General features: G+C 39.3%; 1 protein-coding gene and 1 long non-coding RNA gene across 12 annotated transcripts in view; one reads left to right on the top strand and one right to left on the bottom strand.

Annotated features, from left to right (window-relative positions):
* LOC126940490 (uncharacterized) overlaps positions 1-20,048 on the bottom strand; it is a 247,711-nt gene that overhangs the window by 212,339 nt on the left and 15,324 nt on the right. The gene's annotated exons all lie outside the window — the stretch shown is intronic.
* LOC126940421 (phosphatidylinositol 3,4,5-trisphosphate 3-phosphatase TPTE2-like) overlaps positions 1-20,048 on the top strand; it is an 88,165-nt gene that overhangs the window by 61,404 nt on the left and 6,713 nt on the right. For all 11 annotated transcript variants that reach the window (XM_050766297.1, XM_050766296.1, XM_050766293.1 and 8 more), the window contains 6 exons: positions 497-578; positions 682-770; positions 10,976-11,037; positions 13,118-13,198; positions 17,204-17,309; positions 19,387-19,478. In XM_050766297.1, the coding sequence (XP_050622254.1) occupies positions 497-578; positions 682-770; positions 10,976-11,037; positions 13,118-13,198; positions 17,204-17,309; positions 19,387-19,478 (512 nt within the window). The remainder of the gene's footprint in view (positions 1-496; positions 579-681; positions 771-10,975; positions 11,038-13,117; positions 13,199-17,203; positions 17,310-19,386; positions 19,479-20,048) is intronic.

The following is a 20,048-nucleotide window of genomic DNA, read 5'->3' as shown; positions in this document are numbered from 1 at the left end:
AGGACATAGACAATTTAACAAATGAGTCCCTGACCCATTAGCAGTGGGTTATGATGAGAGCAGGGCCGCAGACGGGAAAAAAGCAAAAAAACTCTTTAGAAAATCGGTCGCAACCCAGCTTACCACTCTGTCTTAATTTTTTTCCTCTACCTGTATACTCAATAGACTGGGGGCAATCATTTTGGCCAGCTACATTTGCCTCTTGCGTGGTTTCTAACTACCCTGCAATAATATAATGAATAGTCTGCTAGAAAGTTAAAAATTACACCTATTAAACCAAAATAAGTTGAGTTTAGGTGACGTGAGATGGATAATCCACTACTATCCTTCTGTTTTTGAGACCCTTAAGTTTATTTTATTTAGAGCAGCAGGAGCAACTTGGAAAGCTCCTTTTGAAATGGATAGGGAATTTCTAATAAGATATTTTATATGATTCATAACTTCATTTACTGTGTTATTATATAGAGAGATATGACATACATGTTATTTATTTTAGGTGAAAGAGCTTATGATCCTAAGCACTTCCATAATAGGGTCAGTAGAATCATGATTGATGATCATAATGTCCCCACTCTATGGTAAGTTTTATGCTATGTTGACTATCAGAAGGGGGCTAAATATATTGGGCTTGATTTTTTGAAAATATTTTAATTCAACTAAAAATCCTAAACTTGAAATCAGGGAGATGGTAGCATTCTCCAAGGAAGTAGAGGAGTGGCTGGCTCAAGATCCTGAAAACATCATAGTGATTCACTGTAAAGGAGGCAAAGGTAATAACGTTTTTCCTTTTTATTCCTCCCGTTCTAAAGACATGTAAATACATGTAAAGCACAAGAACAAGGTATGTGTTGCTATTAAGTATTAGTAATTGTTAGCATTTAAAAATATTAGCTCTAAGACTGAAAGAAGGGAAGGAGAAAGGAAAGAGGAGAGGAACAAGAGTAGGAGATATGGAGAGGATAAGGAAGGGAAAGAAAAAAGAACTAAGGAGGGTTGAGCATATTTTCCCTTGTTTTTCTACTATTTGGATATCTTTATTTTTCGTTTGCCAGTTTATAGCTCTCAAAATACAAAGTCTTTAATTTTGGATGTCAGAGTACTTTTATTTAAGGCTGCTATTTTTATTTTTAAATTAACAAATAAAAAGTATATTTATGGCATACAACATGATGTTTTGATATATGTAAACATTGTAAAATGGCTAAATCAACCTAATTAACATATGCATTACTCCACATACTTTTTACTTTTTTGTGGTGAGAACATTTAAATTGCACTCTCTCAGTAATTTTCAAGTCTATATTATTATTAACTGTGGTCACCATGTTGTACAATAAATTTCCTGAACTTGTTCTTCCTGTCTAACTGAAATTTTGCATCCTTTAACTGACATCTCCACAATCCCTCCTTTTTGTTCCCCCCCAGCCCCTGGTAACCACCATTCTACTCTCTGCTTCTATGAATTTGACTTTTTTAGAGTCCACAAATAAGTGAGACATCCAATATTTGTCTTTCTATGCCTGGCTCCTTTCGCTTAACATAACGGTCTCCAGTTTCATCCTTATTATCTCAAGTGATAGGATATCCTCTAAGGCTGAATAGTATGTTCTTATTTATATATAGCAGATATTCTTTATCCGTTCATCCAGACATTTAGATTGACTCCATAGCTTAGCTATTATGAATAAGGCTGCAGTGAACATGGGAGTGCAGATTTCATTTCCTTTGGATATATACCCAGAAGTGGAATCTCCAAATCATGTGGTAGTTCTATTTTTAGTTTTTTGAGGAATCCCCATGCTGTTTTCCGTAATAACTACTAATTTACACTCACACCAACAGTGTACAAGAGGGTTCTCTTTTCTCTATATCCTCACCAACTCTTCTTTTGTCTTTTTGTTAATCACCATCCTAACAGGTATGAGGATATCTCTTTGTGGTTTTAATTTGCTTTTCCTGATGATTAATGATGTTGAGCATTTTTTTCGTATACCTCTTGGCCATTCATATGTCTTCTTTTGAGAAATATCTTTTCAGGTTCTTTGCCCATTTTTTAGGCAAGTAACTTGTTCTCTTGCTATTGTGTTGCTTGAGTTCCTTTTTTTAAAAAAAAAAATTACCCTGTTCTCGAATATATGCTTTGCAGGTATTTTCTCCCATTCTGTTAGTTGTCTCTTTATAATTGTTTCCTTTGCTGTGCAAAAGCTTTTCAGTTTGATACAATGTCATTTGTCTATTTTTTCTTTTTTTGCCTATGCTTTTCAGTCATATCCAAAAAATTTTGGCCCAGACCAATGTCAAGAAGCTTTTCCCCTATGTTTTCTTCTAGTAGTTTTCCAATTTCAAGTTTCACAGTTAAGTCTTTACTTTGAGTTGATTTTTGTATACTGGATGAGATAGGGTGCAATTTCATTCTTCCGCAAGTGGTTATCCAGTTTCCCCAGTTTTGTTTGTTGAAGAGACTGTCCTTTCCTCATCGTGGATTCTTGGCACCTTTGTCGAAGATCAGCTGAAAAATGGGTGGATTTATTCTGGGCTTTCTATTCTGTTCCATTGGTCAATATATCTGTTTTTATTTAAGGTTGTTCTTAAACTTGGTGAGAATCTTTTAGATTAAGGGAACAACACAGAGATGCTATTTCAAAAATTATACTGGACTTTTTCTAGTGTAATGATACAAAGAAGTTTATATTGGTGGGGTTAAAATGGGCAGAAAAGCCACTTGTAAAACCAAACAATTTAAGTTCAGTTAGATTTTCTCATTCAGGTTTAGGCTTTGAATAATCATGTAAGGATATTTCACAATTTTTGACAAACATGAAGAATTACATTCTTAGAGGGCTGTAAAACCATTTTTATATCAAATTCCAGGAAAACATAACACTGTAAACTGACTTATATAATTCAGTAAAATGAAGTTTTAGTCTTATTGAGAACTAGTTTCAAGCCCATTAGTTAATATACAGGTTCAGTGTTTAGCTCTACAGGTTTGAATATTCTGTATAAACTGGCAATTTACAATACCATAGTTAAATTAAGAAGATAGAGGTTGAATCATTTGAAGTTGCCAGTTTTTTAACCATCTTTTGGTTTAAAAATGGCCATTTCACATTGCTCAAACAAAAACGTTATTATCAAGCAGTAGCATCAGTTTTCTATTAACTAATGCTAATTCCTTGCTTGAAGGATTTGAAATTTGACTTTTTTCTAAAAACTTTTGCTGAGAAGGGGTTTGCATAATGTAAGTGTTCACTTAATATTTTGTTGATTTTTTGGGGTTGTTTAGAGAATATCCAGCTGGTATGCACCAGAGAAGCCTCTTTTTTAAAATGTTCATTCGTATTAGTCTTGCTGTCTTCTGATTGGTTGCTGCCTGCAGGTTACCAGTAGTATCATGATAGTAGAAATATTTTATTATTGATTTATACGAGTTCTTTAAAGAATCTGAATGTCAATTTCTCTTAGTATTGCAAGTATATTCTCCCACTGTGTGTGTGTTTTTTTTAAATTTGATTGTGATTTATTTTGTCGTATAAAAGTTTGTAAATTTTTGTTTTGTTTTGAGACACGGTCTCGTTCTGTCACCCAGACTGGAGTAGAACGGCTCAATCTCGGCTCATTGCAGCCTCAATCACCCTGTACTCAAGTGATCCTCCCGCCTCAACTCCTCTGAGTAGGTGGGATTACAGACATGCGCCACCACACCTGGGTAATTTTTGTATTTTTTATATAGACAGGGTCTCCCTATGTTGCCCAGACTGGTCTTAAACTCCTGGAGTTCAAATGTTCCACCCGCCTCAGCTTCCCAAAGTGCTGGGATTACATTGTGCAGGAAAGAAGTTTGTAATTTTGAATATAGTAAAATGTGTTAGTCTATGTGTGTGTATGTATTTCATGTTTTTCTGTCATGTTTAGGAAATTCACCCCTATACTGAGGTAGTAAAGATATTCTACATTTCTTCAAAAATCTTCAAGTTGCATTTTTAATATTTGGGTCTTTAATCTAATTGAAATTTGGGGGAAGTTTTTTTTTTTCATATAGGTAGCCAATGGTCCTAACACCATCAATTGCATGCTATTTTGTTCTCCATTTATTTGTAATTCCTCTCAATCATATACCAAGTTTCTACAAATATTCAAAATTGTTTCTAAGTTCTCTATATCACACTTTTGTAACTATTGTAGCTTTATATTGTAGTTTGATAAGGCAGAATTGTCTTGCTCTTCTTGGAACGTTATTCATACATTAAATTTTAAAATAATTTTGTCAAGTTCCATTATAAAACATGTTTAGGATTTTCATTGGAACTACATTGAATTTATAGATTAACTTGAGAGAACTGACAACTTTGTGATATTAAGTTATACATGTGATTGATTTTGTTCATTCTTTAATAATATTTTATATTTTCTTCATCATGTCTTTGCATATATTTTCAAAAATTCATTCCTACACAAATTGTGACTTCAAATGGAATCTCTTTTTTTTTTTCTTTTACATTTGGGTTGTTTCCAATTTTTACTATGATAAATAATGCTGCTTTTTTTTTTTGGACGGAGTCTCATTCTGTCACTCAGGGTGGAGTGCAGTGGTACGATCTCGCTGCACTGCAACCTCAGCCTCCCAGGTTCAAGCGATTCTTGTCCCTCAGCCTCTGGAGTAGCTGGGATTACAGGCACCTGCCACCATGCCTGGCTGCTTTGTATTTTTAGTGGAGACAGGCTTTCACCATGTTGGCCAGGCTGGTCTCGAACTCCAGACCTCAAGTGATCTGCCTACCACGGCCTCCCAAAGAGCTTATGGGGGTATTACAGGGGTAAGCCACGGCGCCTGGCCCAATGATGCTGCTTTTAAAAATACACATTTCTTGTTGCATATGTGGCTATATTTTTGTTGAGTATATACCTCAGACTGAAATAGTTCTGTCTTAGGGTAATTAATCTTGAACTTTATTTGATAATGTCACCTATTTCTAAAACAGTTGTACCAATTTTCACTCCACTGGTATTGTACACTCGAAGTGTTCCATATCTTCCCCAATACTTGCAATTCTGAGTATTTTTATTTTTAGCCATTGGGTGTTTGTGTGATGGCATATTATGGTGGTGTTCATTTGTATTTCTGTAATTACTAATAAGATTGAGGAAGTTTTCTTAAGATTATTAAGTATTTGGATATCCTTTTTTGTAAAGTAACTATTAAATTTTCTTACCCATTTTTCTCCTGGATTATTTGTCTCTTTTCTCTTGATTTGCAGTTTTTTATGTATTCTGATTTCCATTCTGTTTTTGGTCATATATGTATTTCAAGAAACCTTTTCTGCTCTGTGATTTGCCTTTAGTTCTTGGCTGTATTACCATCATAGGTATTATGCTTTCCTTTTATAAAGTTTGTGTTTTTGTGTCCTGATTAAGAAAATTTTCCTTGAGTTTAAAGACATTCTACTACTATATTTTCTTCTAGAAGGTTCATTCCTTTTAAAATTGATTTATAAGTATGGTGTGAGGAAGGGGTTAGGTTTCATCTTTTTCCATATATGGCTATCCAATTATTCTAGCACACTGGTTGAGAAGATTTTCATTACTTTACTACCCTGCAGAATATGAGTCTGTTTCTGACCTTTCTATTCTGTTCACTGATTTTTCATCTGTGTGCCAGTAGCACAACCATCTTACTGTAGCTTTCTAATAAGTCCTTATTTCCAGTCAAGTGAGTACAATCATCTTTTTCTTTTTCTTCAAAATTATTTGTGTATTTTAGGCCGTCTACACATTTCCATATAAATTTTGGAATCAACTAGTTAAATACACACACCTGATAGAAATGTTTTTGGAATTGCATTGAATCTATAGATTGGTGAGAATCGAATCTTTACAATATTGACTCATCCAACCCATGAAAAGAGATATTCTCTCATTCAGTTAGGTCTCCTTCCATTTCTCTTTACAATGTTTTCTTATTTTCTGTGTAGAAAGCTTGCATATTTTTGATGAGATTTATTCCTACATATTTGATATGTTGTGGTTATTGAAATGATATCCCTTTAAAGTGTTTATTTTCTAAATGTTGATTTAAATGCAGTTCATTTTATTTATCAATCTTGTAATTCGCAACTTGACTAAACTCACTTTTTATTTTTTTGAGATAGGGTCTCATTCTGTCACCCAGGCTGGAGCGCAGTGACGCGATCATGGCTCACTGCAGCTTCAACCTCTCTGGGCTCAGGAAATCCTCCCACATCAGCCTCCCAAGTAGCTAGGACTGCAGGCAGGTGCCACCACGCCCAGCTAATTTTTTGATTTTTTTGTACAGACAGGGTTTTGCCATGTTGCCGAGTTTGTTCTCAAACTCTTGGGCTCAAGTGATCTGCCAGCCTCAGCCTCCGCCTCCCAAAATGCTAGGATTACAGGCCTGAGCCACAGTACCCAGCCTAAACTCACTTATTAGTTCTACTAAATTATCTATAGATTCTTTTGGATTTTATAGTACATGATTATATCATGTGAAAATAATAAATTGTATTTTTTCCTTTTCAGTCATGTTTTTCCCCTACCACTGGCTAGAACCTTCAGTACAGTGTAGAATTAGAAGTGGCAATAGCCGCCATCAATGTACACTTCTATTCTCAAAGGAAAAGCTTTCAGCGTCTCTCCAATTGCTTTAGGAGCGTGTGTGTGTGTGTGTGTGTGTGTGTGTGTGTGTGTGTGTGTGTGTTAGCTACCATTTATCAGATTAAGAAATTCCTCAGGCCAGGCGCGGTGGCTCACGCCTGTAATCCCAGCACTTTGGGAGGCTGAGGCGGGCGGATCACGAGGTCAGGAGATCAAGACCATCCTGGCTAACACGGTGAAACTCCGTCTCTACTGAAAATACAAAAAATTAGCCGAGCGTGGTGGTGGGCGCCTGTGGTCCCAGCTACTCGGGAGGCTGAGGCAGGAGAATGGCGTGAACCCGGGAGGCGGAGCTTGCAGTGAGCCTAGATCGCGCCACTGCACTCCAGCCTGGGCGACAGAGCGAGACTCCATCTCAAAAAAAAAGAAAAAGAAATTCCTCAGCCGGGCGCCATGGCTTATGCCTGTAATCCCAGCACTTTGGGAGGCCCAGTGGGGTCGATCACTTCCGACCAGACCAGAGTGGGCAACAGGATGAAACCCCGTCTCTAATCCCGTCTCTACGAAAAAATAAAAACAACCAGGTGTGGTGGTGCATGCCTGTAATACCGGCTACTCCAGAGGAGCTTGAACTCAGGAGGCAGAGGTTGCAGTCAGCCAAGATCGCACCACTGCGCTCCAGCCTAGGTGACGAGTGAGACATTTGCTCAAAAAAAAAAAAAAAAAAAAAAAAAAGAAAAAGAAAAAAGAAAAAGAAAAGAAAAAACAATGTCTTTAGTTTGCTGAGAGGTTTTTTTTTTTTTTTTTTAATAATGAATGGATGTTGAATTTTTCCAGATTTTTCTGAATCTTTGAGATGATAATTTTTCCCATTTATCTGATAAATAAATGTGGTTAATTACATGATTAAGTGGTAAACCAACATACTTCTGGAATAAATACAATTGAGTTTTGCTATACTATTTTATTAATTATTAAAATATTTTATTATTAAATTCCTGGATTCTATTTGTTCATATTTTGTTTAGGATTTTCAAATTCATGTCATCAGTGTGATTGGTTATAATTTTCCTTTCTCATAGTTTTTTCAAATCTTGGCTTCATGAAATGAGTTAGATTTCATTTTCTCAGTTTTTATTCCTTGGATGAATTTATGCATGCTAATTTTTTTTCTTCTTAAGTGTACAGTGAAATTCACCAGTGAAGCTACATTGGTCTAGAGTTTTCTCTGGGGAGAAGTTTTTAAATTATGGCTCAGTTTCATATATAGAATTTTTTTTTTTTTTTTTTTTTTTTTGAGACAGAGTCTCGCTCAGTCGCCCAGGCTGGAGTGCAGTGGCGTGATCTCAGCTCACTGCAAGCTCCGCCTCCTGGGTTTACGCCATTCTCTGGCCTCAGCCTCCCAAGTAGCTGGGACTACAGGTGCCCGCCACCACGCCTGGCTAGTTTTTTGTATTTTTAGTAGGGACGGGGTTTCACCGTGTTAGCCAGGATGGTCTGGATCTGCTGACCTCGTGATCCGCCCGCCTCGGCCTAGCAAAATGCTGGGATTACGGGCGTAAGCCACCACGCCTGGCCTATAGAATTTTTTATAATTTTATTTCCTTAGCCCGTTTTTGTAAGGTTTTCCCCTCCCTTTTTTTTTTTTTTTTTTTTTTTTTTTTTTTGAAAATGCCCCTGGGATTATCTCAGCATAAGCCACGCCCCCGGGTTCATGCCTGGCCTATACCTCGCCCGGCTAATTTTTTTATTTTTTATTTCCTTAGCCCTCGATTTTCGTAGGTTATCCGTCCGCCCAGCATTTGTCCATTTAAAGTGCTGGGATTACAGGCTTGAGCCACCGCGCCCGGCCGCATTTGTCCATTTAATCTACGTTTGTGAATGTCTTGGCATCAAATTATTCACAATATCATTTTATCATTTTAATGTCTACAGAGGCATTCCCTTTTTATTCCTTGCGTTACTTTCTTGGTGCCTTCTCCCTTTTTTTCTTTTGATTAGTCTCACCAGGGAATTATCAATTTTACTAGTCTTTTAAAAGTAACAGATTTTTGGCCTTACTGATGGTCTCTATTATTTATTTTTTATTTCATCGATTAGTATTATATTAGTATTTTCTTCTGTATTCCTTGGGTTAATTTGTTCTTTTCCTGACTTCTTAAGATGAATAATTCTTAGAGTGTCGACCACTCTGTTTTCTATTTAGCATTTACGGCTACACATTTTCTTCTAAGAATTGCTTTAGCTTCATCCCACAAATTTTCATATGTAATATTTTCATTTTACTGGGTTCAAATTATTTTCCAGTTTTCACTGTGCTTGGTGTTTTGTTTTGACCCATGAGTTATGTGGAAGCATACTTCCTTATTTCCAAACATAGGAGACTTTTGTATTTATCTTTAAGTTTTTTATTTCTGAGGCCAGGCGCAGTGGCTCACATCTGTAATCCCAGCAATTTGGGAGGCTGAAGAGGTGGTTTACCTGAGGTCAGGAGTTCGAGACCAGCCTGACCAACATGGAGAAACCTCGTCTCTACTAAAAATACAAAAATTTGTAGGTTTGGTCACTTCACATAATCTCATATTTCTCAAAGACTTTCTTCACTTTTTAAAAATATTTTTTCTTTATTTTTGTTTGACTGCATTAGTTCAAAAGACCAGTCTTCAATCTCTGAGATTATGTCCTCTACTTGGTCCAGTCTATTGATAAATCTTTCCATTGTATTTTGAAATCCTTAAGTGAGTTTTTTTATTTCCAGAAGTTCTGATTGATTTCTTTTTAAGATGTTCATCTCTGCCTTCATTTGCTGAATTGATTTAGAAGTTTCTTTTGGTGATTTCAACCTTGAATCTCATTGAGCTTCCTTGGAACCCATGCTTTGAATTCTTTATTGTCATTTCTGAGTTTTCATTTTGGTAGAAAGCATTGCCAGAGAGCTAGTGTGATCCTTTGGTGGTGTCACTACATGCAGGTTTTTCATGGTGTCAGAATTCTTGCACTGCTTCTTCTCATCTGGAGATGCTAGCACTTCTAATTTTTCTAATTGTTTTTATGTGGGTAGGATTTTTTCTTTTTCTTTTCTTTCCTGTATTATTATTATTATTATTTTTCTTCTTTCCCTTTCCTTCCTTCCTAGGTGATGTGACTGTAGATCAATGCTAGGTAGGTCTTTCAGCATTGCTTCTGTATGCACTTCTATCAGCAGGTTTTATATTGGGTATGTGGTTTGACCTAGAAGCCAGTAGATGGCGACAATGGGTAAGAGCTGGCTGTGGCCGGTGGTGCTGGCTATATACTTGATTCTTGTTTATTGGGAGGAACTCTCTGCCTTTGCTGATTCCTAGAGAACACATTAATCTGAGCTCCCTCCTAAGCCCTAGCGGAACGGGGGTTAGGTCGGTTTGGGGGGGGAAGATGGGTGGAGCCAGATGGGGAAGGTTCCCCAGTGTTGTCCTGCTCTCAGCCCGGGTTTGGGAAAATGCCTGCAGCTTTTCCTTGTGTCTTTCCCTCACAAAGTCTCCAAGCCTCTCGTTAAGTTAGCTCAAGGACTCGGGAGAAACAGTGCTCTTCCTGGGTCCGGGTTGCTTGGATCCCCAGTGGAAAGAGGGATGCTGTCTGCCTCTCGCACATACTGAGGCTTCATTCACTTTTGTCAGTCGAATGTTGTCACACAAGACCTGTTTGCCTGCATTGTCCTCCCAAGGATCTGGAGTGTCCTTCATAATTCCAGGGAGTTGTCGTTTCTTTCTTGAGTTAAAGCTTACAGAGTTGATCTTTATATACTATCTTGCTATTTCCAAATGCCCGAGGCATGCTAAAAGCCTGTAATCTGCCATCTTGGAAAAAAAGCATCCTTGCATTCTTAAGAGAAATGGCACTTGGTATTGATACATGGTGCTTCTACATTGCTGAATTCACTTTGAAAAAATATATATATTTTTGTATCTACATTTATATGTGAGACTGGTGTAAAGTAATCATCTACTTGTATTTATGCAGTTTTAGAACCAGCTATATTAGTGTTACTAAATGAGTTGGGAATTTTTCTTTTTTACTATTATCCAAAAGAATTTATATAAGACATGAATTATTGCTTTCGAATAGATTTTGTAAAAATCTCATCTTGTTCTTTCGTGGAGAGGTAGTGAGAAATATTTTTACCGTACATGTAATTTATTTTCCACCTGTGGGGCAGAGATTGCAGTGAGCTGAGATCGCGCCACTGCACTGCAGCCTGGTTGACACAGCGAGACACTGTCCCCCCAAAAAAAGAAAGAAAATCAACTTAAAATGAACCCGTTGAATATTTGAGTGTATTTTTACACCAAGCATGTCCCTTGAACTAACTTCTTTTCTTTTCTAGGAAGAACTGGAACTATGGTTTGTGCCTGCCTGATTGCCACTGAAATATTTTTAACTGCAGAGGTATGAAAGATGTTACCACAGACTTTGTCTTATGATGACTGAGTTTGCTAATTCTGAAACATCAGGGGTAGGATGTTAAGATGATTATTTTAGTCATGGTGCTCAGTGAAATTGTAATTGGAGAAGTGGTTGTTAAAAAGTCTGTTTTTGATACTTCCTTGTTTAACATGCATTAGTTAGTAGCTGGCTTAAGAATCTCTTTGGGCCAGCAGTAGAGTGAGGTCAATGAGACGCAAAATTTAAGAGAATGCTAAAAATTGCAATAATTAAAATAAATGATTTTTAATGCAATATTTAAAAAATGAAAATCAATGCAAAAAAATTATGAGGTACACAATATCAACATTTTAAATAAAGACAAGACCTGATGGGGCAGGATTAAGGTGAGGGGAGTAAAGCCATGTTACACAGATACAAAAAACATTCAGTAATCACAGTAGTTCCCTCACCTCACCTGGCCCTGCTCTTACTCCTGCCAGTACCATGACTTCTTCCTTCCTCATGAGAATAGTATCAAGCTGAATTAGATAAGTCCTCCAAAGGGTCTTGACCACCCTCACAACGCTTAGGTAGATAAAAAGCAAGATTTCACAACTCAAAGCCTCTCCTGCATGTAACTATCTCTGCTTAGTCAACACATGTGGAATCTGTGACCTCTAGAAATTTCTGATAAGACAAGGTGGGCTGTTTCCACCTAAAGCAGTGTTCTCCGTCATTTTTCCTTCTGCCATTTTCTTGGTGAGATGCTACGATTTCCAGCAGCTCCACTCGAGTTGTTTGGCCTACAGTCTAGGGAAGAAGTGGTGGTTATGCACAATGACCAGCACTCTAATTCCACCACCTTTGGTTTTTCTAATTTGAGACACACAGATTTTGAAAACGGATGTTCTAGGATGGTGTTTTTCAAGCTATGGATCATGATTTATCAGTGAGTTGTAAAATAAAGTTGCTGGGTTGTGACTAACATCTCTTAAAAATAAAATGGAATTGGCCGGGCGCGGTGTCTCACACCTGTAATCCCAGCACTTTGGGAGGCCGAGGCAGATGGATCACCCAAGGTTGGGAGTTTGAGACTGGCCCGGCCAACATGGAGAAACCCTGTCTCTACTAAAAATACAAAATTAGCTGGGCATTGTGGCGCATGCCTGTAATCCCAGATACTCAGGAGGCTGAGGCAGAAGAATCACTTGAACCCAGGAGGCGGAGGTTATGGTGAGCTGAGATCGGGCCATAGCACTCCAGCCTGGGCAACAAGAGCGAAACTCTGTCTCAAAAAAAAAAACTAAAACTAAAAATAAATAAAATGGAATACAGCAGAATAGAAAATATCAAAAGGTTTCAGTATAGTGGTGTGTGTGTGTGTACATTTCCTAGGTTTATTAATGTGGATTGCAACTTAAAAAATGAAAAGTTTGAAAGCCACTGATATGGAGCCCTAGACTGAGAACCAGAGACTTGTATTCCAGGTCTGTGCTGCCTCTAACTGGCTGCAGCATCTCCATGGCAGATTGTGTAGTTTTCTTTTGGTCTCGGTCTTCTCATTTGTAAGATGGAAAGAAGGGTTGGACCAGATGATTTCTAAGGTCTTTCCAGCTCTAAAATTTTATGTCTTTACGAAACCTTGAATGAGAGAAGTCTTTGACGTGACTTTGTTAATTTTGGTAACTTGGGTAGCCTTTACCAAAAGACCACTGCGGCTGGGTGCGTTGGCTCATGCCTGTAATCTCAGCACTTTGGGAGGCTAAGGCAGGTGGATCTCTTGAGTCAGAAGTTCGAGACCAGCCTGGCCAACATGGCAAAGCCCCCATCTCTACTAAAAATACAAAAAATTAGCCATTTGTGTGGTACACGCCTGTAGTCTCAGCTACTGAGGAGGCTGAGGCAGGATTGAACCCAAGAGGCAGAGGTTGCAGTGAGGTGAGATTCTGCCACTACACTCTAGTGTGGGTGACAGAGCAAGACTCCATGAAAAAAAAAAAAAAATCACTGGCTTTAGGAAAGAAGGTGGTTTTAGAAAGACTAAGGGTACCTAATATAGAAAAGGAAAGAGTGCAGGTGAACCATGGTTCCTTTTTTGTAGGAAAGCTTGTACTATTTTGGAGAACGGCGAACAGATAAAACCAATGGCACTAAATATCAGGGAGTAGAGACTCCTTCTCAGGTAAGTTTTCTTTTTAAGAAGGGGAGCTTTTATAGGGGAGTGGGTTAAGATTGCCACCTGTTATTTGGTTTCATTTTAGACTCTTCTCCTTTGGTGATCGGGCAGCAGCATTTGGGTGCCCTGCGACAGGCCTTGGTCCCTCCCTGAGGCTGAGGGTCATGCTTCAGGTGACACCCACACGTTGGGGGGTGCGGCTATTCCTCAGAGCACCTGCTTTCTATTCTATACTGGTTATTGTTTATGGAGCTCAGGAGTTGATTATTTTCCCAAAGCAGGAAGGTCCAATACCTAAAGCTCCAGGACCCTGAAGTTTATCTAAAATCACTAGCCTTTGATTTCAATGTAAAAAAGATCTAAGTCTTCCACAAATCCTTACTAGGGCAATTCAACCCTTGCGGAACATCACAAAGACTGTTTTTGGATGACTCCCCTGTGTGCGTGCGTGTGTGTGTGCATGTGCGTGTGTGTGTGTGTGTGCGTGTGCGTGTGTGTGTGCATGTGCGTGTGCGTGTGCGTGCGTGTGTGTGTGTGTGTGTGTGTGTGTTGTGGGGGAGGTGTATTTTAAAAGAGAAAGAAAAGGGGAAATAAACTTTTCAAAAACCCTTTTATATACACCAGACAGTACCGCACTTTTACATATCTCACTGAAAACCCATAACACCTATATGAAACATACAGTTACTCTATTTTTTTAAAAAAATAATTTCGTTATGGAAAATTTTAATTATATACAAAAGTCCAGAGAATCATACAATATATCTCCGTATAGTCATCACTTCACTGCAACAATCACTTCAGCCTGCAATCAGCCACGTTTCATCCATACTTTTCCCACTCTACTCACACTCCCAACTCCACTTTCCACTCTTGCTTTCCCTACACCTGGATTATTTGGAAGGAAATTTCAGTTGTCAGGCATTTTATCCCACAAGTATTTTAATATTATATCTAAGTACTCTTAAAATAACAAAAAACCCGTAATACCTTTTATCATATCTAAAATATTACACCTTAAAAAATCCTTAATATCAAATTTCTAGTCCATGTTTGTTTCCAAAATTGTCTTAAAATATTTGAAAATTTAGTTTGTTTCAGTCAGAATTCAAACAACATCCATACATTTCATTTGGCTGCTATGTCTCCTAAGTCTCTTTTACTTCATAGATTCTTGCCATTTTTTATTACTTGTAATTGGTTTACTGCAGAAACCAGAATGTTTAGCCTATAGCATTTACAACATTCTAGACTCTGCTGAACCATTCTAAGAGTTTTACATTCACTATCTCATTTAATATTCTCAGTAACTCCGTGAGTAGGCACTACTATGATTCTCATCTTATAAATTAGAAAATTGAGGTTCAGAGAAATTAACTAAATTAACTTTTGAACCAAGGACAGAAATCTAGATGTCAGACTCTGAAGCCCATGCTGTGTACAGCTTCTCATTTATATTGCCTTTTCTATACTGCCCCTCAAACTGAAGTGAGAGTGCGTTGGGAATTCTTAACTAGATTTGGATGTGGCTGTAAATGAGTTTTTCTTTAGGTGGTGGGAATTGAATAAGTGCTCTTGGCCCGGTTAGAAGAACCCTGTAACTACTGACCCTGTTTAGTTTGGGCAAAAGAACTCAGCCTGGCTGGGCGCGGTGGCTCAAGCCTGTAATCCCAGCACTTTGGGAGGCCGAGACGGGCGGATCACGAGGTCAGGAGATCGAGACCATCCTGGCTAACATGGTGAAACCTCATCTCTACTAAAAAATACAAAAAACTAGCCGGGCGAGGTGGCGGGCGCCTATAGTCCCAGCTACTCGGGAGGCTGAGGCAGGAGAATGGCATGACCCCGGGAGGCGGAGCTTGCAGTGAGCTGAGATCCGGCCACTGCACTCCAGCCTAGGCAACACAGCGAGACTCCGTCAAAAAAAAAAAAAAAAAAAAAAAAAAAAAAAAAGAACTCAGCCTTATCCACTGATACTTTTCTCCCACTCCCAAGCCAAAAACAAAACCAAACAAAGAACAGTCATAGACCCTAAGCTAAAAGGAATGTGTGGATTTTCTGAAGTGCAGCCCTAATCATGCCATTTCCATGCTCAAAATCCAGAATATGTCCCCACTGCCAATAGCAATAAACTAAATGTTTCAACCTGGCACTCAGGATCCAGTTTGACTTTTCCAACCTTTTCTTCCACTCTGTGCATGTACACATCCCACACTCTAACACATTTAGACTGTGTGCTGTTTCCCAGCCCATGGACACTTGATTCCCTCGTGCCATTGCTCAGGCCCCTTTCCTAGAGTCATTTTCCCTTCCCAGCCTCAAGTAGTTTCTTGCTTCTTCAGTTCTTAAAGCCCTTTGTGTTTCTCTTAGGGACTACATCACTTTGCATTATTCTCTAGCTATTTGAAGTGGTAACTTCTGTATCCTCTTTAAAGGCAAGACCCATGGCTTACCCATCTTTCCACCCTTTCCTCATAATATCTTCTTTGTTTGTAGTGAGTGCCTCCTATGGGTTGGTTGTATTAATTTCTACTACCAGTCCATGTTGTTTTAGTTGCAGGAGAAAGAAGCATGGGAGCAAAAGCAGCTTGAGGGCCCTGGCAGGTTACAGCCTTTAGGGGAAGGTGTAGAATCTGGTGGCAGGAGCCAAGGAGATGTTAGATGGAGCTCCCCCAACAACTCTCCCCACACATCTCCCCATCCGCACCTCTTCTGTAGTCATGTGTAGCGTCTCGAACTTTAGTCCAGAACTAGCACACCAAAGGCTGCAACTGAATCTCTTCTGATTCACTGACAGGGCAACACATGGTCTCAGCTGCATGTTTGAGAGCTGTGTTGGCAAGACCTCAGGACAGAGTGCCCTCTGTGTCTGGTGGTGATTCTCAGACACCATCACATTCTGATCCTGCATTGTGGGCCCTTCTACTGACTACATCTACTCCTAAGTTAAGAACTTTCATGAGCCTTCCTCATGACTGGCCCTTTCTAAAGGAAAGTATGGCAGTTTGTGACTTCTATGAACAGTTCTCAATGGGTATGGAAGAGTCCATGAACTTTTTTTTCTTTTTTTTTGGAGACAGAATCTCAGTCTGTCACCCCAACTGAAGTGCAGTGGTGCAATCTCAGCTCACTGCAACCTCGAACTCCTGGGTTCAAGCAATTCTCCTGCCTCATACTCCCGAGTAGCTGGGATTACAGGTGCCCACCACCACGCATAGCTACTTTTTGTAGTTTTAGTACAGACAGGGTTTCACCCTGTTGGCCAGGCTGGTCTCGAACCCCTGACCTCAAGTAATCTGCCCACCTTGGCCTCCCAAAGTGCTGGGATCACAGGTGTGAGCCACCAGCCTGGCCACCTTTTGAGTTCTGAACCAGTTGATTCAGTACCAAAGGTCTTCAACCCCTTGAAGATAGATTCAAGGACAGCCATTGTGAACAGCTTGCCCTAAGCAAAGGACAAGGCTAAGGGAATTCCAGGGCTTCCTTGTGAAAACAGAATTGGGGAAATGGAAAGCGAAGAAATTCTAGCTGTCAGGAACAAAAGAAGAATGACAGGAAACCTGCTTCTGAGGTATGGAGGTATTCCCCTTGAGTTTTCACATATACCATTCTCTCATGCCCAGGAACCTGCTCTTCACTACACCACAAACCTTCCTCTAACTCAGTCACAACTAAGCTTCTATCTGCACACTGCCAATGCTGTAACTGTTTTGTTGTTGGTTCTGATTAGTTGCCCTCTCAACCATAAGCAGCCTGTCAACAAGACCCGGCTCCATCCTTGTTACTTCCCCATCGCACTTAATTCAGTATTTTCCCCCCAAGGTAGATAGTGGTGAGGCAGCATCCCTCAAAATGTCTAGTAATATAATGGCATCCAGTAAATGTTTCCATAATTATTTACTGCCCCTAACCTTTATGCAATTAAAAAAAAAAAGAAAGAAAAGAAAAAATAAGAATGCTGACTTTAAACTTTTCATCTCCACTTAAAGTAAGGCTTCTGTTGCTTTTCAGAATAGATATGTTGGATATTTTGCACAAGTGAAACATAGCTACAACTGGAATCTCCCTCCAAGAAAGACACTGTTTATAAAAAGATTCGTTATTTATTCGATTCATGGTAAGTGTTTATGTAAAATTGAAGAATTGGGCAGGAGGGCCAAGGTTCCCACTCTGGGAGGGTTTTGCTCATTGTCATATATACAGATGATCCTAACTCATACCTGTCTTTTTACATATCCTCATGCATAAATTCCTTCTTAATTGCCCATTGATTGCCAGCCCTTAGATGTTCTTCACTTTTTCTTTTCCAGCACCAATTTGGGGGACTTCATCACCCTCCCATCTCTCCTGTTCTCTTTCCTCCTCTGTTCGCAACCCAGAGTGGACTTTTCAGGGCAGAGTGAGCTTCTGATGAGGGAGGAGGAGGACCCCTGTGCCTTCAAGACTGGTTATTTCTCATAACCACCTCTAGTTCAGAGTTTGTCTTGGCGGAGGTGTCTCCATATCATATCATTTTCTCACCTTCTTTCAGAGGCATATTTTTTTCTCATCCCCCTGGGCTCTCTCTTTTCCCTTCTGTCCTCCATCTGTAACCCTCTCACTCCCAGCCACTCCCATACCTTGTGGCTCCCACTCCCAGCCACAGTGCTGGGGGTCAAGATAAGCCTCCTAAGAGGAGCACTTAGGTCCTCTCCTGCCTGAATCTACATGGAAATGGAAAGGGTTGGGAGAAAGTGGGGCTCTATGGAGGTATCTTTCACCCCCCTAGCTGTTACCGAGTATTACCAGTTGAAAAAATCCATATAAACATCATGAGAGCTATTTGCCTGCTTCCAGAATGTAAGCAGAGAGATAAAGCTGGGATGCACTGTTGCCCAGGGAGGCAGGGAAATTGGTCAGATGTACACCTCTGGGACTTGAGAAAGAAAGTGCAGAGAGAAACTGGCCCCCATTTCCATGTCCATTTCTCCATCACCAACCTTGCTTCCCCTGCACAGCTTACACTCAGTAGAGGTGGGAAAGCAGGATGTGTCTGTGTGGAGGGGATGGGGTCTCACCACTCCCACTGCCAGAGAGGTAGCAGGGTGGCGATGCATCTGAACCCCTAAAGCAAACCTCTTATAACAGCCAGCATGTGGACCTGAGATGGTGCCAGTGCTGGGCGTTACAGGTGCCATGGTGCCGGGCTGCTGGTGTCCACACAGACAGCCTAGTATTTTTAGCCTCCTGAGTTTTGTTCTACATTTCACTGATTTCTGGTGGACATCAATAGAAAGAAGTTCTGCACCTGGAATGGGAAAGAGGGAACTGAGGCAAGAAACTGTGATTTCTAATGACAAATGAATATCATGGTGTTAGTGAAAACAAAATTAAATGAAAAGAAGACAAACAGCATAGGAGATGATCAATCAAGAATAATTAATACACTCGTTTATTAGAATATTTAATTCTCTACTTTTAGTTTTGTGCATATTTAAATTAAAAATAATGTAGAGTTGAGAGGAAAGCAATAAAAAATTAATTGGAGCCTGAGAAACAGTCTTTGAGGAAATGCTAAGGAAGTGAGTAGGTCATTTGAATTGAAAAAAAAAAAAAGGGCAAAAGAGCCTTTGTCTGTAAATATATACAGAATACCATGGGAATTTGATATAACCTGTGTTTTTATAGAGATTGCATCAGGAACTAGACTTAAAGTAGGGCCAAAGTAATTTAGACCACAGTATTTCTTATTAAGAATCATTATGATTAGAAGTTTGAAGAAAGCAAGACATTAGCAAGAAAGGTGTCAAGTCACCTCCCCATATATATATATGAGACAGAGTCTTGCTCTAAGTCTCACTCTGTGGTCCAGGCTGGAGTGCAGTGGTGCGATCTCGACTCACTTCAACCTCCACCTCCCAGGTTCAAGCGATTCTCCTGCCTCAGCCTCCCAAGTAGCTGGGACTACAGGCATGCACCACCACACTGGGCTAATTTTTGTGTATTTTTAGTAGAGACAGAGTTTCACCATGTTGATCAGGCTGGTCTCGAACTCCTGACCTCAAATGATCCACCTGCCTAGCCTCCCAAAGTGTTAGGATTACAGGCATGAGCCACCGTGCCCAGCTAATTTTTTCTCTTTTTAATCCATGATGTTAATTGGCAAGACATTTTGATCTTCGCGCTAACCAGCCTAACTTTTTAATTTCATTTAGGTGTTGGAACAGGCGATGGATATGATCTAAAAGTCCAAATAGTAATGAAGAAAAAGATTGTCTTTTCCTGTACTTCCTTAAACAATTGTCGGGTAAGAGAAAACATGTGAACTGAAAAAAATCTGATGTTTGTTTTAAGGCTGAATGTCAAACCAGCAATGTTGACCTCCCTAAACTATCACTTACCATAAAGAGATTCCATGATGCTTTCTGGTTACCGTTGTGGTGTCACTGGATTTGAATGCAAACCAGAGGTAAATTAACCTGTTTGTTCAAAACAATTTTTTTAGGGTACTTTCCAGAATGTATTTCTGTTCAGTGTTGCTTTGCCTTTCACTTTTCCACAAATGCTGAGCATGTTCCCAGGAATGTATTAAGGATTTTAATTTACATATCTGGTCATTTTTAGCCATATTCTCTTCTTCTCGGTCATTTTCTCTTTTATTATATAGCACTGATTCTAAAATGTTAGTGTGCATGAAAACCACTGAGAAGCTTGTAAAGATTTACATTCCTGGGTTGTACCCTAAAGTAAGATTCAGGAAATCTGGAATGGGGGCCAGGAATCTATAGACTTAGCAGTGTCCCAAGTGATTGTTCTAAGTCAGAGGTTCTGTGGGGTTGACCCTATGAGAAACAATGCAAGGAGGAATGAATTGGGG

This window comes from Macaca thibetana, chromosome 17, assembly GCF_024542745.1.
Source record: "Macaca thibetana thibetana isolate TM-01 chromosome 17, ASM2454274v1, whole genome shotgun sequence".
Lineage (NCBI taxonomy): Eukaryota > Metazoa > Chordata > Mammalia > Primates > Cercopithecidae > Macaca > Macaca thibetana.
The sequence above is the reverse complement of the archived record's forward strand: the minus strand, read 5'-3'. Positions and strand labels throughout refer to the sequence as shown.